At 36.6% G+C, this 19,902-nt stretch overlaps 1 protein-coding gene across 7 annotated transcripts in view; it reads left to right on the plus strand.

Moving 5' to 3' along the window:
* Positions 1 to 19,709, plus strand: part of QKI (QKI, KH domain containing RNA binding) — a 142,359-nt gene extending 122,650 nt beyond the window's left edge. Inside the window, exons 5-8 of one of the 7 annotated variants that reach the window (XR_006337952.1) lie at positions 5,070 to 5,157; positions 6,487 to 6,786; positions 8,754 to 9,617; positions 13,588 to 19,709. Coding sequence is in view for 6 of the 7 variants with exons in the window: in XM_043888195.1 (XP_043744130.1) it covers positions 5,070 to 5,157; positions 6,487 to 6,786; positions 9,543 to 9,617; positions 13,588 to 13,604 (480 nt within the window). In the remaining variant the exon portion in view is untranslated. Of the gene's footprint in view, positions 1 to 5,069; positions 5,158 to 6,486; positions 6,787 to 7,494; positions 8,037 to 8,753; positions 13,035 to 13,587 lie in introns of those variants that run through there. The other 6 variants (XM_043888195.1, XM_043888191.1, XM_043888192.1 and 3 more) reach the window with 6 other exon arrangements.
* Positions 19,710 to 19,902: the final 193 nt, after the last annotated feature.

Consider the following 19,902-nt stretch of genomic DNA (forward strand, 5'->3'; position numbering starts at 1 on the left):
TTTAAACCTAAGTGTCATTCTTTAATGTCTCCTTTTCCCTCACCCACTCTCTCCAGTCAGTCATCAAGCCCTGTCGATCTAACTTACTTTTCTGTCAGTGTTGTTACCTCCCCCCACCCCCACCCACCCAGTTCCTCTGTCACCTGGGCTGGGTTAAAGCTGATGGCTGGGTCTCTCTAATCATACTTGAGCCCCAAACAGTCCATTCACAAAATACCAAAGCAAGCCTTTCAAGACAGGCACTGTTATGTCACAGCCCTGAGTAAAGCCCTCTATTTAAATTTAAGTTGGTCAGGTTCTTTGTCAGACTTTTTAGCTGACAGGAGCAGATGCAGGTAATGATTGGTATTAATTCTTCATAACTTTGTCACTCGTTCTCTTTATTACTTGTTCAGTCTTATTCTACAAGTGAATTAAGTTATGTACTTTTTATTTAATGCTTGGAAAACCTACTCATTATTTCAAGTTTATAGAAAAGTAAGAATCAATTTTCTAAAATGTATTGAGAAGATTCATTTTTGTGAGGCATTGCAGGCTAAAAGAAGACTGGCTTATTGGCTGTTCGTTGATTCATAGCTACAAGTCATGAAATTTCCTAAAAAAAAAAAAAAGAAAAAATACAAGAGATACCTTCTTCCTTGTGGCTGTATGTGATTGATCACCCCAAAAGGAGTAGCATGAATTTAGAAGTGTTTGGAAAAGGCTAAACTCTAGAGAGGCCAGTGATCTGCCTGGGCTGTAAGAAGAGGCATACACAGCATGCTTCTAGACCAGGTCTCACCTCACTTAGAGGCAGAAACGCACGGAGTATACTCTCGTAGAGAGTGGGCAGATGATTTCGACCAGTGCGAAACATTTGCACATAGGGCTGCTTTTAGAAGTGACTCAGCGCCTTGAGTGCTAAGCTAGAAAGTTTGGGCTTCTATTACAGGCAGTAGTTCAAATTATTGTGCTAGTTGACATTTTAATTAGTTGGAAATATTCACATATTTGTTTTAGCTCTCTGTTATAATTAATTACATTACATTCATTTTTCTATGTGAATTCTTTGATGAATTCAAAAGATACGTCCACTTGAAGTCACCATAAATTACATTGCAGAAGGTATAATGAGGACTTTGGATCAGGTACTTCGGTTGAAAGCCGGTTTTGCATTGTGACATTTGGTAAGCTACCTAACTTTTCTGAGCTTTGGGGATAATGAAACACCAGTGCCATAGATCTGTTATGAAACATAAATGCTTAGATGATGAGAATTTAATATCTAATTCTAATAAGATAGAACAGTGTATAAATTGTTCTACTTTAAAATGTTACTCTGATCTAATATTAACCATGAACTATTTCTAGCACTTTAACATAGCTGTTATATATAGCTGATAACATAGCTGTATGTTAAGTAATATATACGTAAGTTATATAAATTTGTATAGACCCATAATTTGTCATCCTTAATTGCAGAACCCACAAAGTTCAGAGAGCGTGTTTATAGTCTGTTTTTATCCTACTGAGTTCAAGTAATCTTTATATAATGTTTTCCATGCAAAATACATTTATCCCATGACCCAGCAATTCCACTTCTAGGTAATTATCCAAGAGAATTGAAAACTTTGGTTTACCCAAAAAAGGCCTTGTACAAGAATTTTCATTGCAGCTTTATTCACAGTACCCCAAAACTAGAGCACCCAAGTATCCAGTCATGTCTTGAGACCCAGAGCATCATGTTCTGTGAGTGCAGAGTGTATGGGAGTGCTGAGGATGCAGGAGAGGCTGCTTTCTGGACTGTTCTGCCAGGAGATGTGGGGGGAGCCTGCCCCACGTGAGGCGATGCAGTATGTACCGTAATTTGTCACTTGTGTCAGCGGCCTCCAGCGGCTGTGTCACCGTGGTCCACGTGGCCGACACCACCGGGTGAAGGCGGCGCTGCACTGGTTTTCATTCTCTGCTGATTGTTTTGTTTCCTACACCCTGCAGACGTGCATGCACACACCTGTATGTGCATGCCCTCCACATGCACACATGTGTGCATCTTCCATCATCTTTTCCTTTGTCTTTCTCCCAAGTTTGACATTGCATCACCAGCTAATGAGTATGGTTATATTGTTACCCAAAAGAAACTGTTCAGTGAAAACATGTGTTCAAGCACCTCTTCTTTGTACAGTGCTGTGTATGAGGCATTGTGATTCATCATTTCTTTCATTTCTTTCATCTTTGTTTCTGCTTAATTTTTGGACATTTTCAAATACATACCACTTTTTCACTATGGAAGATGACTGAAGGTATACTTACTATCTTTCTTTCTATTTAAATAAGGTATAGTTTATATACTTCTTTTAGTATTCTTTTCCTGTTGTTCAGTCACTCAGTCATGTCCCACTCTGTGCGACCCCATGGACTGCAGCACACCAGGCCTCCCTGTCCATCACCAACTCCTGGAGCTTGCTCATACTCATGTCCATTGAGTCATGTCCCTCCAACCATCTCGTCCTGTGTCACCCCCTTCTCCTCCTGCCCTCAATCTTTCCCAGCATCAGGGTCTTTTCCAATGAGTTGGCTGTTCGCATCAGGTTCTAAAGTATTGGAACTTCAGCTTCAGCATCACTCCTTCCATTGAATATTCAGGGTTTATTCCGTTTAGAATAGACTGGTTTGGTCTCCTTGATGTCCAGGGGACTCTCAGCAGTCTCCTCCAGCACCACAGTTTGAAAGCATCAGTTCTTTGACACTCACCCTTCTTTATGGTCCAGCTCTCATATCTGTACATGCCTACTGGAAAAATCATAGCTTTGGCTGTATAGACCTTTGTCAGCAAAGTGGTCTCTGCTTTTGAATACACTGTCTAGATTTGTCATAGCTTTTCTTCTAAGGAGCATGTGTCTTTTAATTAGGTTTAAATTGGAAACAAGTTTTAATTTTCAGTATTATTAGCTTTCAGTGGACAAGTTAAAGGAGTTTTATCATAGTATATTTCTAATTCTTCTCTTCCAGTGATAATGCTTACTTATTTTTCTTTGCAAGTAATTGTTGTATCTTTCAAGTGAATCATACTATTACTTTTTTTTTTTTCATCTGTGCACATTCATAGGAATCAGGAATAGTAGTTCCACAGAGTGCAAGTATCTTCTTCACTTTCTGTGACTGCAAGTAGGTTTCTGAAAAGTCAGCAGTGGCACGCTAAGTGTGGTCTTCATGACGTTTTCACTTGTCTTAAGAAACTTTTTTTGTAGTTTGTTAAAAACCCACTTAGCAGTTCTTTTTATTACAAATTATGGTACCCTATTTGCTGTCACAGTGCCAGGGACAGAGTTTTGTATAACAGGAAAGGGCTGAGAAGTTTGTTAACTGCTCCTTTCTTGTCAAGAAGGACCAACGTTACATCAGAAAAACGTATCATTGGGTTTCTTTCCTTTTAAAATGTTAAGTCCTGGCAGTATAATGTGTAAAATATGTGAGCAGCACATAGTTCCATTTCTACCACTTCTTCATGGGTGAACCTCATTTTTCTGTGGCTTAAGTTTATTCTGTAGGATTTAAACATTTGAGATTTCTAAATAAAGATATCTCATAGTGATCATTTAAAAATAACTCCTAGCAAATGACTTGGGGAGATGAGGTGGATAAGGAAGATAGGCAGTGATAAATGAGAACTATTTTGTACTCAGGGAACTTGCTTGTTTCTTGGTAGTTGTGGTATACAACAAACTTTAACACAAAGCAGAAACATATGCTCTAGGGATGACCCTCTGAGAAGGTAGCATTTAGGTTGAAGTCTGCAAGGATAAAGTAGGATTTGGGAAGAGGGATGGGTGGTAACGTGGAGTGCAGAGAAGCATTCAAGATGGAGGCAACAGGAGGAGGCACAGAGATGAATAACAGGAAGTGATGTGGTTTGGTTTATGCCATAAGGTAACAAATAGTAGGAGATTCATTGATTTAACTTGAGAAGATTTTTGGGATCAGACCATAAATAGCTTAAATGTATTATTTTTTTTTTTTTTTAGCTAGTAAGAGACTACAAGGTTCTTAAGACATGAGCCTGTCAAGAAACATTAGAATGGAAGTTGTGATTTGGGCGGTTAACTGGCCATTGTGCATAGATTGATTGGAGAACAGATACTCTTAACACATTATAGTAGTTTTGGTAATAAACCAATAATGCTGAGAGCAAAAGTGATAGCAGTAAGTGAGGAGGGTGGGGCAAGTCCAAGGTCAAGGAAATGGCCTAACAGTGTGATGTCAGAGACATCCCTGGTTTTTGCCTGGTGTATACTTATTAATATTAATATTTTAGTAGTGCTCCTTTTCGCTGTGAAGTTTTTCATGACTTGGACAAGGTATCAGATGATCTTAAAGACTCATTTGCTTTAGAATTGATAGCATTTGCTAATTGAGGGGAGAAAGGGATTTTGGGATAAGAAACCAGAATGTAAACCAGATTTTTAGAAATTCTTATGTTTATGATTTTGTTAAATTTTCCTCTTTTGGAGAATTAAGCAAAATTTCCTGACCTGAATACCACAGTTGAATCTTACATGTTTAAAATATCAGTTTGTTTTCGTTTTTTGTCTTTTAATGAAGACTTAAACGTAGAGACTATACTATATTTAATTTACCTAACATTTTCATTGATTCCATTTAAAAGTAAAGGTTTTTAAGAGATTGTTAATTCATCAGTGTAGCTTACATAAGAAGTGTCCAAATAGAAACATAGCTGGTGGCAGTTGCGAGCGTCTTGTGTGTTAATATCCCATCACTGAATGGGCTTTAGCATGTAGCACCTTTTGTCCCCCCTGGAGAAGGAAATGGCAACCCACTCCAGCTTTCTTGCCTGGAGAATCCCATGGACAGAGGAGCCTGGCGGGCTGCAGTCCTTGGGGTCGCAAAGAGTCAGACACGACTGAGTGACTGAGCGCTTACTCACTCACTGTTTGTTTCCCGGATCTTTGTTTCCTGATTGAAACCAGTGGCTGTAATCACATGATACTTATTTTATGGTTTTTGCATAGATAGGGCTGTAATGGATATGGACTGTTTCAGGCCCTTAGTGCTCTTGTCTTTTCCATGTATAGGCAGAGGGAGAAGACAGTCTGAAGAAGATGCAGCTGATGGAGCTTGCGATTCTCAACGGCACCTACAGAGATGCCAACATTAAATCACGTAAGATCAGAGCTTACAGCTGTCTCAGCTGTTTTGTCCACAAACCCCCTCTCCTTTTGGCAGCACAGTACATGAACAGTTAAAGTGAAGAGTTGAAATAATTGTCCCTTGATATGGGCCTCACTGTTCCATTTCTACTGTTTTCAAGAATGAGGGCACTCCCTTGATTTTATTTTATGCCAGCATGTCTAAGTTTTGAGTTTATAAGCTTTTGTTTTATTCTGTTGATGAAATTTTAGCTTCTGAATTCAAGAGTTTCAAAAAATTTTTTGTTAACTACAGATTTAAGACTTCTGGTTTATTTTGTTATCTTTATGCAAAGAAGTTTTTTCTAAAAACTAAAAGCTAATTTGGAATATACATGAATGCAGTGATTCTTCTGTTGAATTCTGTTCTTTCACCTCGCTTGCACGTTTTTCCTCCGGTATTTTTCCTGTATTGATTTCATACGTGAGTTCACAGAGAGCAGTAGATGGCACTGCTTTTAATGCCGTTTTCCTCTTGATGTGTATTGCGCATGCTTTCATAAACTGTAAGAGGATTGCTTTTTCATATTTAAAATGAAGTAATGTGAAATTTATATTTTGAGACAATCTAAGTTTTATTCATCATTCATATGAACATAATATCATTTAAATTACAGGTATAGAATTTTAAAGACATAGCCAGCTTTCCAAAATATAGGCACCGTAGTGTGTTTAGAGTGGTTACTTTTTGTAAATGGTTGGCTTTAATTTACTCATGAAAATGAGTATATCATTAATAGTCATGTGTTTAGGATTGTGACATTTTTTTGTGTTTTCTATGAAAAAGTTAATCACTACAAATGTAGGAAATTAATAACTTGGTTATTTGGCTAAGTTAATACAATGAAAATTATTCTTTCCTTCATTTGAAACTGAAGCTACTCTTTAGAAATATACTAAAACTGTATTTCTGTGGACTCTAATTACAGAGTATTTTTAACATCTTTTAATGCAAGTGTTTTCTTGTGCTTCTGCATGCACCTTTAGTCTCATGAGATCTTAAAAATATAGACATACCAAATATATGAAGTAAATATAACCTATTTTAATGGTCTCATTCTTTTTTTCCCCCCAGTGGCTTTTTAAATTTTGCACATTTATTCTTAATCACATTGGGAAAGGGGAAGCTGTTTTGCATTTGATTGGTGTGCTTTGGCATTTTTGTGTGATCAGCGCATGTACTAATGATTTCCCTTTTATTTTTCTTCTTTTCTGCTTTTCCCTTTTTCCTCCTCCCCTCTCATTTTCCGTGTTTTACACTGCTGTCTCTGCACTTCCTTCTGAATTTCTTTGCTTACTGTAGCAGCCCTTGCCTTTTCTCTTGCAGCGACAGCCCAGGCTGCTCCAAGGATTATCACTGGGCCCGCGCCCGTGCTCCCACCAGCCGCCCTGCGCACTCCGACGCCGGCTGGCCCTACCATAATGCCTTTGATCAGACAGATACAGACCGCTGTCATGCCAAACGGAACTCCTCACCCTACTGCTGCAATAGTTCCTCCAGGGCCCGAGGCTGGGTTAATCTACACACCCTACGAATACCCCTACACGTTGGCACCAGCTACATCAATCCTTGAGTATCCTATTGAACCTAGTGGTGTATTAGGTAAGTTGTATGGTTAACAGCATTTTTCTTCATCACTTTTGCTACCCCAGACTTTGAAATGATATATCCATTTTAGAGAGGCAAGACAAGCTTCCACTGGAAAGACTGAAAACTAAATTTTATTTCAGCCTCTTATAAGGGTTCCCCCTTTAAATAATTGTACCTGAAATTTATTCAGATGCACTTTGGTGACTGACGGTCACTTTGGTTGGGTAAATTTGCAATGAACATTTTAAACAGAAAATACTTTTCACTTTTGACATCACCGAGGTCATTCTTGAGTGTTAGATCCCACTCATAGGCCTACCCCTTCATCAGCTCCACCAGCCAGTTTTTAGATTGCTTTTGTGTCGGAAATTTATTTGTTGGCTACATTTTCAATTTTTGTGTGAAAGTCTTTTGAGACATTTTAAACCTGATGTGTGTTTTCTGATATTTGTGGTCACTTAAAATATAAAAGGGACCAGATAAATAGTTGCATTCTTCAGGTTTCTTCAATTTTTCTCTTTTGAAGTCCTAGTTAATATTAAAGATAAGAGACGTTCTTAGTTTCAGTAGTACATTATGGAATTGATAAGTAATACCAAGTCTCACTGAATTAGAATCACAATTGAGGCAAAAATTAAGATCATGCTGTAAACTCTCAGTTTTACATAAACAAAAAGTGGTGTGCTTGAAAAAGACATTACTGACGCCTTTTTTTTATAGAGTGGATTGAAATGCCAGTCATGCCTGATATTTCAGCCCATTGACTGCTGGATGAAGGACTAGAGCAGCAGCTGTTCTAACACGACCAGTCAATGTGGACACACTGTTTCCGCGCTGCCCCTTTGTTTTACCAGACAGAATTTGAGTTCTTTTTTCTTGAATTGTACATGACTTTGGTGCTGCGTGCATGCTGTTGACTTTTAGGACTTTGATCTTTTAAAGTTATTTTTTTCCCCAGCATTAATATTGATTTATAAAAATTTGAAAGTTTTTAATGAACCTGGACACTAAGATTGAAACTTGAAAATTCATTGTTCAATTAAAAAAAGCCACAGTGCTCTGTATGTTATCTGTGTGTGTGCATGCACTCAGGTGCATTTTGTTTCATGAGCAAATACATTTTATTGTACATGTTTTCCGTTTATCTCTAAATCATTGTAAAAAGTATTATAGGTCAGAATCATACAATAGAACTGTTTCTGAGAGGCTTGTTTCTGTTGCACATTTCTTGAAGCATTTTTAAAATAACATGTAACCTGTAACCTGTTTACGTTTTCCTTTCTGTTAACGCTCTGTCCTGTGGCCCCACGCCTGCTCCTTTCCCCAGAGCTCCTCTCTGCTGCACGCACAGCGTCTGCGCGAGGAGTCTGACTGGTGCTTCCCGCAGGGCTGGCGCTCTGAGCCACCAGCTGCTGTTCCACACTCTCAATGCAAGATCTCACTGATTTTGCCTCATCGAGTTACACTTATATAAGACTAGTTTTTCCAAAATGAGAAGGGGTGATGGACCAGTTTACTACTTAGAAACACCAAGAGGCACTGCACTTAAATTTCCCATTTTAAAGCAACGTGCTTTTGTTGTGTTGGAAAATTTTTATTTATAATACTTAATTATTAGACTGACAAAATTGAAAGTAAAATACACAGATACCTAATTGACATTCATAAGGTGAATGATAATGAGCACTAAATGTCAAGATTCCATTATCAGTTTTATTTCTCACTTTGCCACCTCAACAGTAAAACATGATATTGACCACTTGGAGAATTGAGAAAATGAATTTCAAGTTGCTGTGTTATAATCAACTTGCACACAGATAACATGCATGCTATATATCAAATCTCACATGAGTATTTTAAAATAAGCAGTGCCCTTCAAAACAGATGCAGACATATGTGTTGGTGGTAGTGAGGAGATTGGTATTAGCCTCAAATCTTCATTGATGACTAATTTTTAATTCCCTTCCTTTTATCTTTAGGTATGGCTTTCCCAACGAAAGGCTAAGAATTCAAGAACGGTCTTAACTGAACCCTCATCAGATCTGAATTTAACAAATGCTTAGTCTCAGCAGCCTCCAGGGGGGTGGGAGGGAAGCTTAGCCTAGCAGTCAGTGACTTACTTGCACTTTTTGCACACTGATAGAAAGTAAAAGTTTGTTATTAATTGGTTTAGTCTGTAACCTTACAAAGTAACGGTGATTTATACAGGAGTGTATAGTAGTATACTGACTGCTAAGTGTACTATACTGTTTGCTTTACTAATCACCTAATTCATTGCAGTTCATACTTATTGACTCGAAGTTTAGAACCACAATCTGTAGGCTTTAAGAATTGCATTTAAACCTTCTTAAGTGATAGACTCTGGAAGTGTGGTCTTAAGGTTAGCAAATAATTGTCAGTATTAAACATGGCATTATTTAAGTAGTCCTGCTGCAAGAAAGGCACTTCAGTGAATATGTGACTAGTAAAGCCTAACTATGTTTGGATCTAATAGAGTTCATGAAATCTGTAACTTGGGATTATAAATGAATGGATAAAATAGGTTAAGGCCAAGATGATTGAAATGAATGCAATATTAATAGATGCATATATACGCAACATATAATGGTTAATTTTAAGACTACTGTGCCTTAACGTGTTTCCTAAAACAAAACTTTTGTAGTAAATGAACATTTGAAATCCATTGTGATAAACCTGCTGTTAATGTTTGTTTTCTTTTCCCTTGTGAATGTTTTCTAACTTTGTCTTGGTAATTGCAATTTAACTAGGTGCGGTGGCTACTAAAGTTCGAAGGCACGATATGCGTGTCCATCCTTACCAAAGGATTGTGACCGCAGACCGAGGTTAGTTTAGTTCTGCAGTTCTTGTTTATGAGAAGTGCGTTGGGTGTTCATAAAGTTTGCAACACCACACCTGATGGAAAAAAATCACTGCTTGCCTGCACATCATTTCTTTTCCTTTTCTAAATTAATTTGTAATAATTGAAAGATTTAAGGGTTGGGTTTTTTGGATGTTTTCTTTTCCTCCCTTCATATTTTAATTTATTAAATTCTATTTTAGTATGTACAATGATTTATTTCTACTAAAATGTAAATTAGTCCATCTGGGGAGCTATTAAATTCTGATGTTGCCTTATTTATCAGGAATAATTTTTGCTAAAATTTACCTTTTAGTTGTTCTGAAATTTTGGGTTGGTTTTGCAAAAAGAACTAAGCAGATGGTGCTTTAATGAGAGAAGTAAAGGAATATATTCCTCCTGTGTCCTTTTGGAGAAAACTGAAGATTTAGTTTCCATTTTCCTTTTTAGTAAGATACTTGAACTCCACTATATACACACAAGGATATACATACATGTCAGGTCCTTAGCTGAAATCAAAAAGGGGCTGTGAAGATGACTTTGATGAAATGTTGGATTTTTTAATGAATGAGAAAATCATTTCCCTTTTATTCTTACATTCTTGTCCCAAAATGGATCCTTTGATTTTTGTCATTTGCTGCTAAAATATATTATGTGAAGGTAAACTGTCTCTTGAAATTTTGTGGTGACGTGAATCCAGCTGTTAGAAAGTCCTTTTTGACTAACCCATGACTGGAAAATAAGTCTTCATTTTTCTCCTTTTCCACATGTATAATTTGTGTCCTATATATGCCCTTGGACCCTTCTATAAAATTATTTATGTTTATTGAGGAGTGACAGTTTTGGTTTATTGACATTGTTTTCTGAGTTTGTCATTACAATGTAGCAATCCAAAACAAGATTTTAAAAAAGGATTTTGGGGGTTTTTTTGGCAAACTTCTATTATGGCACATCTTTACCTACTAATTAATTTGATCAAAGTCTCTAATATTAGTGGTGGAAAGTAATATATTTACACCCCAATCCTACATTTTCTATGAACTTGAGAAAGATCTCATCTGTCAGTTTCACATAGTTATCTTAAATACTGATGGACACAAATGCTGTCCACATCAGAATAAAATACCTTTCCAAAGACATTGATGATATTTATTTAGCATCATACATAGTTAAAGAGTTTGAAGACTTTTAACTAATGCATATATTACTCACAGAGAGTATTGAATAAACAGACCCCCCCCAAGGTCAGTGGTTATCTATGAAGATAATATAAATGTAAGTACATCATGCACCACAAGCAAGTAAATGACCCTTTTTGTATCAGAAAGGCTCCTAGTGAAGGAGGAAATTTAAAAAAAAAAATCTTTTAAGTAACTTTTCAATTTAAGGAAATTGAATACTCCACACAGGATTGGAAGTTTTTACATTGTTAATGTCTGAAACAGTTTTAAAGACTGTTTTAAAGTAGTTTTTCTTCTGTTAACCTTTCCCTGCATGCCCTTTTAAAGAGATTTCTCATTTTATTTTAACACAATTATTGGTCTAGTCAACACTCCAGTGCCTTGAGACAGTTGAAAATATTAGAAAGATTATACTGTATTTGAAATTGACAGCACATTCCATGAGAAGCTCTTTTGTAGTTTTATGTGTTTTCGTTAGTCCTATCACTGTTTTTATTCAAAATGCAATGTCAGCAAACCGAAATGCTCTTTTTTTTCTTTTTTTTAAAATAACAGATACTTGTATACTGCTATTACTATCACTGTATGCACTCATTGGGTCTAAGGGAGAGTCTGAAGTTCTTCACTTAAATTATTTTATGATACTACTGTTTTCTCTATTTTTGAGGTTTTTTTTAATGATTATTTTTTAATCTTTTGAAGGGAAGATTATAAGTATTCATTTATGCAAGGAAACTCAGCCCTTAGACATATAACCATGTAATTCTATATGAGCATTTAGAGTACTGCATGGTTGACAACCATCTGGTTCTTTACTAAAAATAACCCCCCCGTTCACATATTTCAAAACTGAATATGAAGCCTATAAAAGACCAACTGACTTTTTAGTTGTAAAGAACCGTAAGTGATTTTGCACGGTTGACACACCTGTGTGTACTGTAGCAGGCCAGGACTCGGCAGAGGACATATTTCTAGGTTTACTGGTATATATAGAAACAGTAGTTTGCTTGATTATATATTCCACACTCAAAAAGGCGTAATCAGAATTTTTCTAAATAATGATTTTACAAAAACCATCATTTACATAATTTGTATAAAAAGCTTAATACAATTTTAATCAAAATTTTAAGTAATTTCAAAAATGCTTTAAGATTCTATATTTCTGGAGTACCTATGAGGTGGTATGACTACATTATGTGAAATATTTATTTTCTTCTTTAACTTTGGAGTAGCAGTTTTTATTTTAATTAAATAAAATTCCAATTTTTTTTAACAAATTCAGGGAAGATTTGGTCACATTGAAGATACAGTATTTTTGTAGTATTTATAAGCTGTCCTATGTGATAGACTTTTAGAAAGCATTTTTTTTTTTATATGAAGGTAAACCAGTCCATTATATAGATCATTTAAACTCTGTGAACATTACACCTACTGGGTTTTGATTTATCAAGTGGCACAGAATCTGCCTTTGCACTGAATATCTTTTCATTGACATCTCCTCTGCCTTAGTCACAGTGGCAACAGTACAGAAAATTCTCTCAAACCTCAGAATATAGTAGAAATAATTAAAGCTGTTGAATGAGTCTTAAAAATCATACTACTGTTAAGTGGACCAAGTTTGGTGAAGCAGAATGTGACAGAGGCTGATTAAGGAAGGAGCAACTCAAGGACACTGGGAACGATAACTTTTCCACTTGAGAACTACTTTATGTTTTACTGTAATTTTTTTTTTTTAATTTTTTTGTTCTGTTTGTTATTTTGCAAAAGAAAATAGTATTTACAGGTGGCTTCTTTTAAAATATAAAATATAAAGCAGGAATGTATATGAAATGTCAGATTTTATTGTATTTGCAGAGTATTAGCTTTGAAATTGAATAAAGAAAGCTGTTTGTAGTTTTAAAATGCCTTATTGGTATCAATTAGAAATTTCTTCTATTTTTTGATGTACTTAGAGCTTTTTGAGTATAGAATTTTAAATGGCAGGATTTTACAGTGTTTACATGCAAGTGCATTTTATAAGTGTTCTATATGTGTAAAATAGTATTTCCAACTGGAAAGTGTTGGCCTGCGCGGAAGGCCTGGCCCTTTTCTGGTTCCCATGATGTTGCCCACACTGCTAGACTACAGTTTAGTGTTGCTTTGTATCATGAGGCCAAGAAATTCCATGTTGTTTGTAAATAGAATAATTGAAAAAGCAATAAACATTTATTGAACAAAAGAAACTTTGTTTGGCCCAGAGTTTATGTTGAACCAGATTATTCATAGAAATTTAAATTTCTTTAGATTCATTTCTGTTAATCATTGATTATTAATAATCACATCCATCATTAATAGTTGCTTTAATGCTTGCATCTGAGAGAATACTAATGCTTAATAGCAGTCAGACACTGGTAGCTGCACTGACTGTGAGAATTCTGTACACCGAGCCTATTCATTGATGTTGTTTTCCAGTCTCCTTCATTGACTGCTACTAACTATTAGTTGTTAGTTGTATTTTATTTCTATTTTTCCTGTTAACAGTTTTTTGTTTTTTGTTTTTTTTGTGGGAGTGGGCTCTCCTTCATTTGTTCAAATCATGATATGGAATTGTCATGATTTTTATTGTATTCTGTAGATGGTGTTAATCAGTTTGTCAGAATTAAACATGCTTTTTTTTTTTATTAGTTGTGATTAGTTTTTCATGTTGTCATTAAGCCGTCACTAGCTGAAACTAATCTCTTCTCTATCTTTTCTTTTCTTTTTTTTTTTTTTTGTTTTTTGTTTCTAACCACCCAGCCGCCACCGGCAACTAACCTATGACCTTCTGACCTCTGAACTCTTCACCCAATGATGACCTGACCATGCCTGCCTGCTGATCAGTTAACTGGTAATCGCCTTTGCTTGCCTGTCGTCAGTGCAGCGAGCTGAGGCACTTGTCCGTTCGTCTTACCATCTAACCAAACAAAAGACAAAGAAATCGTTGTCCTCCAACTCAGCTTTCGTTTGTTTTGTTTTGTTATTTCTTTTTCTGTTTGGGTGAAAGTGGTTCTAGACCCTGCACTGAAGTGTGTAAAGCAATAAGGCCCAATCCATCCCCCAGCACTGACCACCTTTCAGTGTCCGCCCTAAGCGAACGGTGAGAAGGCCTCACTGCAGAAGGGCCAGCGACAGAGGCAGTTACTGTGAGAGACTTCTAGGAACCTCTCTGCGTAGCGAGTCAGAGCTCTGAATGTACTGTGCTGATGCATCATGCATGAACCTTTGGTCAGGGGTGTCATTGGTGAAGCGATTTCAAAAAGTATTCAAAATTTGACCTGCTCTTTAGTCACTACAGTGCCCTCAAAGGGCAGAAGTCGCAGCCTTTTTTATATTGCCTGCCAAAATTTGAAGTATTAGAAGTGTGCCATGAGAGAAAAACTTAACAAGGAATTTTGGAAAGTAATGCAAAGAACAAAACTGCAACACTATTTTTTAAAAGATAAATATCTGAGTTAAAATTACTGAACCTTTATTTTACACCTCCTTTAAAAAATATATGAGAACAAGGTACATGCATTATGTGTCACATTACTGGGCAAACTGTTCAAATATTTTTTTTAAACCTCCCTGTATAGAAAAAAATCATTAAGGATGTAAAAGCCATGCTTGCCTATTTGCTGTATACATGTAATGAAATTGTAGATAAAGTGTAGTGCATTGAAACAAATGAACAAAAAAAGTAGATACTTTTACTATACAAGGGTGCTGGTGCAGAAAAAATATATATATTTTTGGAAATGTAGCATTTTATACTTTCAAGTGTTATAAAAAAAAGAAAAAGAACAAAGAAACCCTTTATTTCATTAAATGATTTTTTCTGGTGGTTGTCAAGAAACAAAAGACCAAAAGAGCCTTTTTGTCTTTCTTTTTTATTTTTTAAGTATTGGAATAAGTCTAAAGAAAAGAAAGTGCCTTATTTTCCTTCATGGTCATTTAGTCAAGTGTCTTGTAAGATCAGCTCCTCCCTCAGAATACAAGTCAATGCCTGTCACTCAGTCGCCCAGTATGTGAAAGAAGATGTGAGGGGAGACACGTGAGTTGATGGTTTGAATTAAATGATTTTTGCCACATTACCTTGATATCAATTTGCCAAATCTGATACTGTGAAAAAATTTGATAACTTTTCTAATTCCTAACAAGTAAGTTTGAAAACATCCTCTTAAAATCACAATTGAGTGCTTTTGGTAATTGGTATACGTAATGTTAGCCCAAAGGGTTCTGAAATAAACATTACGTGTGATTAGAACACCATTTCATAGACAAAATTAGAACTCTTATTTGGTGGGCGTGTTGTTGGATTTTTTTCTTATTAATCGGTGGTAATAGTATAAACAGCAGTCTTTTTCACAAGAGTGAATCTTTGTGATTTTCATTCTGGATAACAGTGTTTGTAAATGACCCAAATTTAAATCAGACTCATTTCTACAGAACCAGATCACTTGTGTAGTCCATCTCTGCTGGTTTTAGTGGCCTAAGCCGCGAACACACACACGAACACACACACACACACACACACACATGAACACACACACACACACACACACACATGAACACACACACACACACACACACACACACATGAACACACACACACACACACGAACACACACACACACACACAGACACACACACACACACACACACACACACACACACACACACACCACGCCCCCAGCCCCCACTTAACTTTAAAGGGATGAGAGAAACTAGCATCATTGTGCATAGACTACTCAACTACATGTGAGCATGAACGTGCAGTGTCTCCGGACGTTCAGTCCGCTCTGCAGCTGCAGCGACCTGTGCACAAAGCTCTGCAGCAGAACTCGAGCTTGCAGGTCTCACTGACCTGTGAGCCAGCACTGAATGCCCAGTACCAGATGTGGCAAATGGCGAGTGGCTGTAGGTCCCCAGGTCATCAACTCCTGCCCTCTGCACACCGTCACGGCTTCACAGTCAAAGGTCAGCAGTAAGCTCAGTAAGCACCTTCGTGGTGACCTCCGTCATCTTGTCCCCTTGGAAACCGTTTTTAGTTATTCACTATGCAACAGACATTAGTTGTTTGTGCTCAGCTAGCTTTGGTGAGCGTGACACTGCGTGTCTCTCTGTCACACGCAGAGCTGTTTTGCTTGATTTACTGTATGTGCTGTGCCGTTTTGATTTTTATTTTGTTTGGTTGGTTGAATAAATTTGCGACACTCAAACACTTGAGGTGATAGTTTAAAAACGATACCAGTATTTGATCCAGTTTCATCTCAACTGTGTTATACCTGGACATTTTAGATGTTTATCAAAGGTCTTTTATGGGGAAGAAAGTAAATGTATGAAATAAATGCGTGACATTGATGAGTAATGTTGGCTCTGAACAAACGTTTGAAAACTTAGTTGATAAAATTTTGGATCAACTGAAAAAAAGCATGACTTTTGAAATCTCTGAATGCCTTGGTTCTCAGTATTATCATTCTTTATTGAATTTCTTTCTTATTAAAATATGTAGTTTTTAAGACTTTTTTTCTGACAGTATTATGTAATTTTTTAGCGCGGGTAGATGGGAGTGTCGCTTGTATGTTACCGTACGGCTGACATGTATTTTTGTCTATTCTTTATTATCTCAGTAGTTTCATGCTATGTATGTACCATAACCAACCTATTGCCTATGAGAAACATGTAAGATAATGTATTTACAGCCATTGTTACAAGTTTATAATGTATTTTTCTATCTTGTTTTATATGTATGTTATATAACATTCAAAAAGAATTTTTTTCTTGATTGAGAAAAGGATACAAAATGCAGAATCCACAATTTTGATAACTGAAAATTGCCAATTGTTTTCCAGTACTTTATTACATTGGGTGTCTTGTCTTTCTTGGGCTTTTAGTTAGCTAATGAATGAATACATTAGACACTTTTGGGTTTTAGTTGGGATTTTACATAGCTTGCATTTTAATTCTTTGGTTCTTTGCTGTTTCTATTAACCCATAGCATTATTTTAATAAATGTTATAATATCAACCTACTAACTCTGGACTATGTCTGTTTATTAACCTTTACATGTTTAATTAAAATAAACAAATAAAGACAAAAGAATGTAAAGTCTTGAATTACTGGACTAACCCTGAAGAAAGTGACCACAGATAACATAGCGTGACTTGTTTTTATGTTGTCTGTCAGCTGACAGTTCCACGCACTACTGTTAAAATGGCTTTGGTTATTCTGGCCTTTTACCTTGGGGGGTAGGTGCCAGTAGAGACGGGAACAAAGTAGTGTTGGTTTGAAGCGTTCTAGTCTTGCCACCTGCCTTTCAACTTCTGCATTACTAATTCCACACTTTCTTATTTTTCCTTCTCCAAAATAATCACTGTCTGCTCACAGCATAAAGAGTAAAGAGATTTATCGTAATGATATACCCAAGAAACCAGTTTGATTCTTTGTTGAACCATTTTTTAAATTTCTATAAGTAGATAATCTAATGGTCACATTATAAAGCAAAGCATCTGATGACGTTTTACCTTTCTTCGCATTGGTGTTTTAATTGGACATTTTTCCAGTGTAAAGTTATGAACTGTTTTGGCTAGCTGCTCCTGTTACGGAAAGCCAAAGGTAGAGTGGCTCCGTGTCTCAGGCCAGCCCAGCGTCGGCCGTTGATGACGACCACGGACGCAGGTCCCTCAGCACGAGGTCAGGCGGCATCGCTGAGCTTGCTCCCTCACCCTCTTCCACAGTACAGTCAGAGTGCATCGATGCAAGAAGTCAGGGGGAGGGACCGTGCATTCGGAAAGGAATACATGTATCATTGTTTGCATGGGAGTTAATTTAAGGAGATTTATTAACTTGCCTTCCTGCTTTTCTTAGCTGTGGCCTAGGTAAACTGACTGCTACTTACCGATTCTTTTAACTCTTGAGGTGCATTTATGTTTCACAGATGGTGGTATTTCCTTTTCTGTGAAATGGTCCTCCAGGATGATGAAAGTTCTCAGGACGAATTTTTGCATTTGCAAATAATGCCTTATTTTTGTAAATTGCTTTTTATTTATTTTAAAGTTCTAAAATTTGGGGCTGAAGTGAGTCACACGTTACAGAAGACATAAACACACCAATATGGTATTAACCAGACTGTCAAAACGCAGTCCCATAGTGTGTATACATACATGGGGTACATAGAGGAGCGAGGGCGTCAGGTTTAATCATAACTGAGGTGGTTCTCTCCATCAAACAAATACACTGCTTCTCTGATGGGATGGGGGTAATCTATTATTGTTAGGTAGACAGCTTTAATATGCTACTATCCATAAAATTTCACATTGCCATACAGTTAATATATGTTATTTTGTAAAAATTTGAAGATAACTTTCAAGCTGCTAGTATACAAGTCATCATGGTACCATGTCACTGAAGTTGATTAAGAATTTCTATGTATTTTATTCTACATTTTCTGAAGCCTGTGAATGCAGTCTCATCTCATTGTCAGTTAAGAGAACTTTTATGTATAATTACGTTGTATTGCCACCTTTTATGTTGGAAAAGTCCCGTTTTAAAAGGCAAAAATGACAAAACCCATTTTTATACAGGATACAATAGTATTAAATTTGAAATCACCAAATTGTTAGAATGATAAAAGGCCAGGGTCAGTTTATTGTTCTATATTACTAGTATTTGACAAAGCAATTGGAAGTTAAGCTTTCAGTCGAGAAGTTGGTAAAGTTATATACTTGCAGTCAAGCATTTTCCTCTGGGAAAATAGAGCATGAAAGTCGATACTCACCAACACACTAGTGCAGTCTGTGCGGGAGAGCCCACCTCGGGGGCGGTCAGAGCGCCCTGTCCATAAAGCCAAGATGTGCGAATGTTCACACGAGATAGGAGGTGGTTAAGGTTTCTCAATAAATACTGAATAAATACGAAGGGCTGTAAGTTTTTTAAGTACACCAAAAGCAGATGGTAGGTGTAATTTAAATTACATTGAATTGGTCATTACCAAATCAAGACTCTTCTTTACCAGCTACCTTTTATAAATGACAGTCTATAAAGTTTCTCCAGTTTGAGGGGGAGGGGTTTGTGTGTTTGAAATAAGATGTCTGTCATGTCTTGGTAACAATTAGCAATTGTAGGGTTACCAGCAAGTGATTTTTAGTAGAATGAAATGTATTGCTAGATTATAATCCATTATTTAATAGCAAAAGTTATCCAGAGAACTTTTTATAGACTCATAAACTTTCTAAGTAAACGTAATTTTTAAACATCCTCAAAAGTTTCTTACTATTTAAAATGGAAAAATAATTCATCTTATAGATAATTTTACTTTTAGAGAGATTCATATGGTACACGCATGTAATTTTATCTGTGGTTTCTTTTAACATATTACCTAAGCTGAAATGCCTTTGCTATGAAGACACATAACAAAATTATATACCTTCCTGGTACTCAATGCTGAATCAAACTGGTTCCCCTGAGTGTAGTGCTCTCCTTTCTGTGTTTCTGCTGCACTAATTGCAGGGGGTTGGGAGAGAAGGAGAAGAATTAATTCATAGGAGAAGTGGTCGGTAGGTGCAGCAAATAGCACAACCTGGACTTCTCACTGCTTACAATTTTGCTGTCCCTTCATGGCAAAAGACACCGCATTGCAGATAAAGCACAGCTCCCAGAAAAAAAAAAAATATATATATATATATATATTATATCTTTTTGAAAATGCTATTATTGAGAAATTTTGATTACCAAATACATCATTTATGGCTTATATTGTAGTGGTGTGTATGAAACAGTTAGAACTCGTGGAAATTGTCTATACAGAGAGAAGTTGAAATAGGCCTTTCCAAATCGTATGTGAATGGAGAACCACATATGACTGTACATGACGTGCAATAAACCAACTGGAAAAAGTGCATGTGCTTCATCCTCTCAAGCCCACTGCAGCTGAGACGCTGCTCATGCCGCTCCCCAGACCCCACAGATGTGTAAATATGCTCATGTCCCATGCCCCTTCCTAAACCGCACACGTGTATAAATATGCTCATGCCCCTTCCCAGAACCCACACGTGTGTAAATATGAAAATGAAGAGTGCACATTACAGTTTC

Source organism: Cervus elaphus, chromosome 26, assembly GCF_910594005.1.
Source record: "Cervus elaphus chromosome 26, mCerEla1.1, whole genome shotgun sequence".
In the NCBI taxonomy this organism is placed as follows: domain Eukaryota; kingdom Metazoa; phylum Chordata; class Mammalia; order Artiodactyla; family Cervidae; genus Cervus; species Cervus elaphus.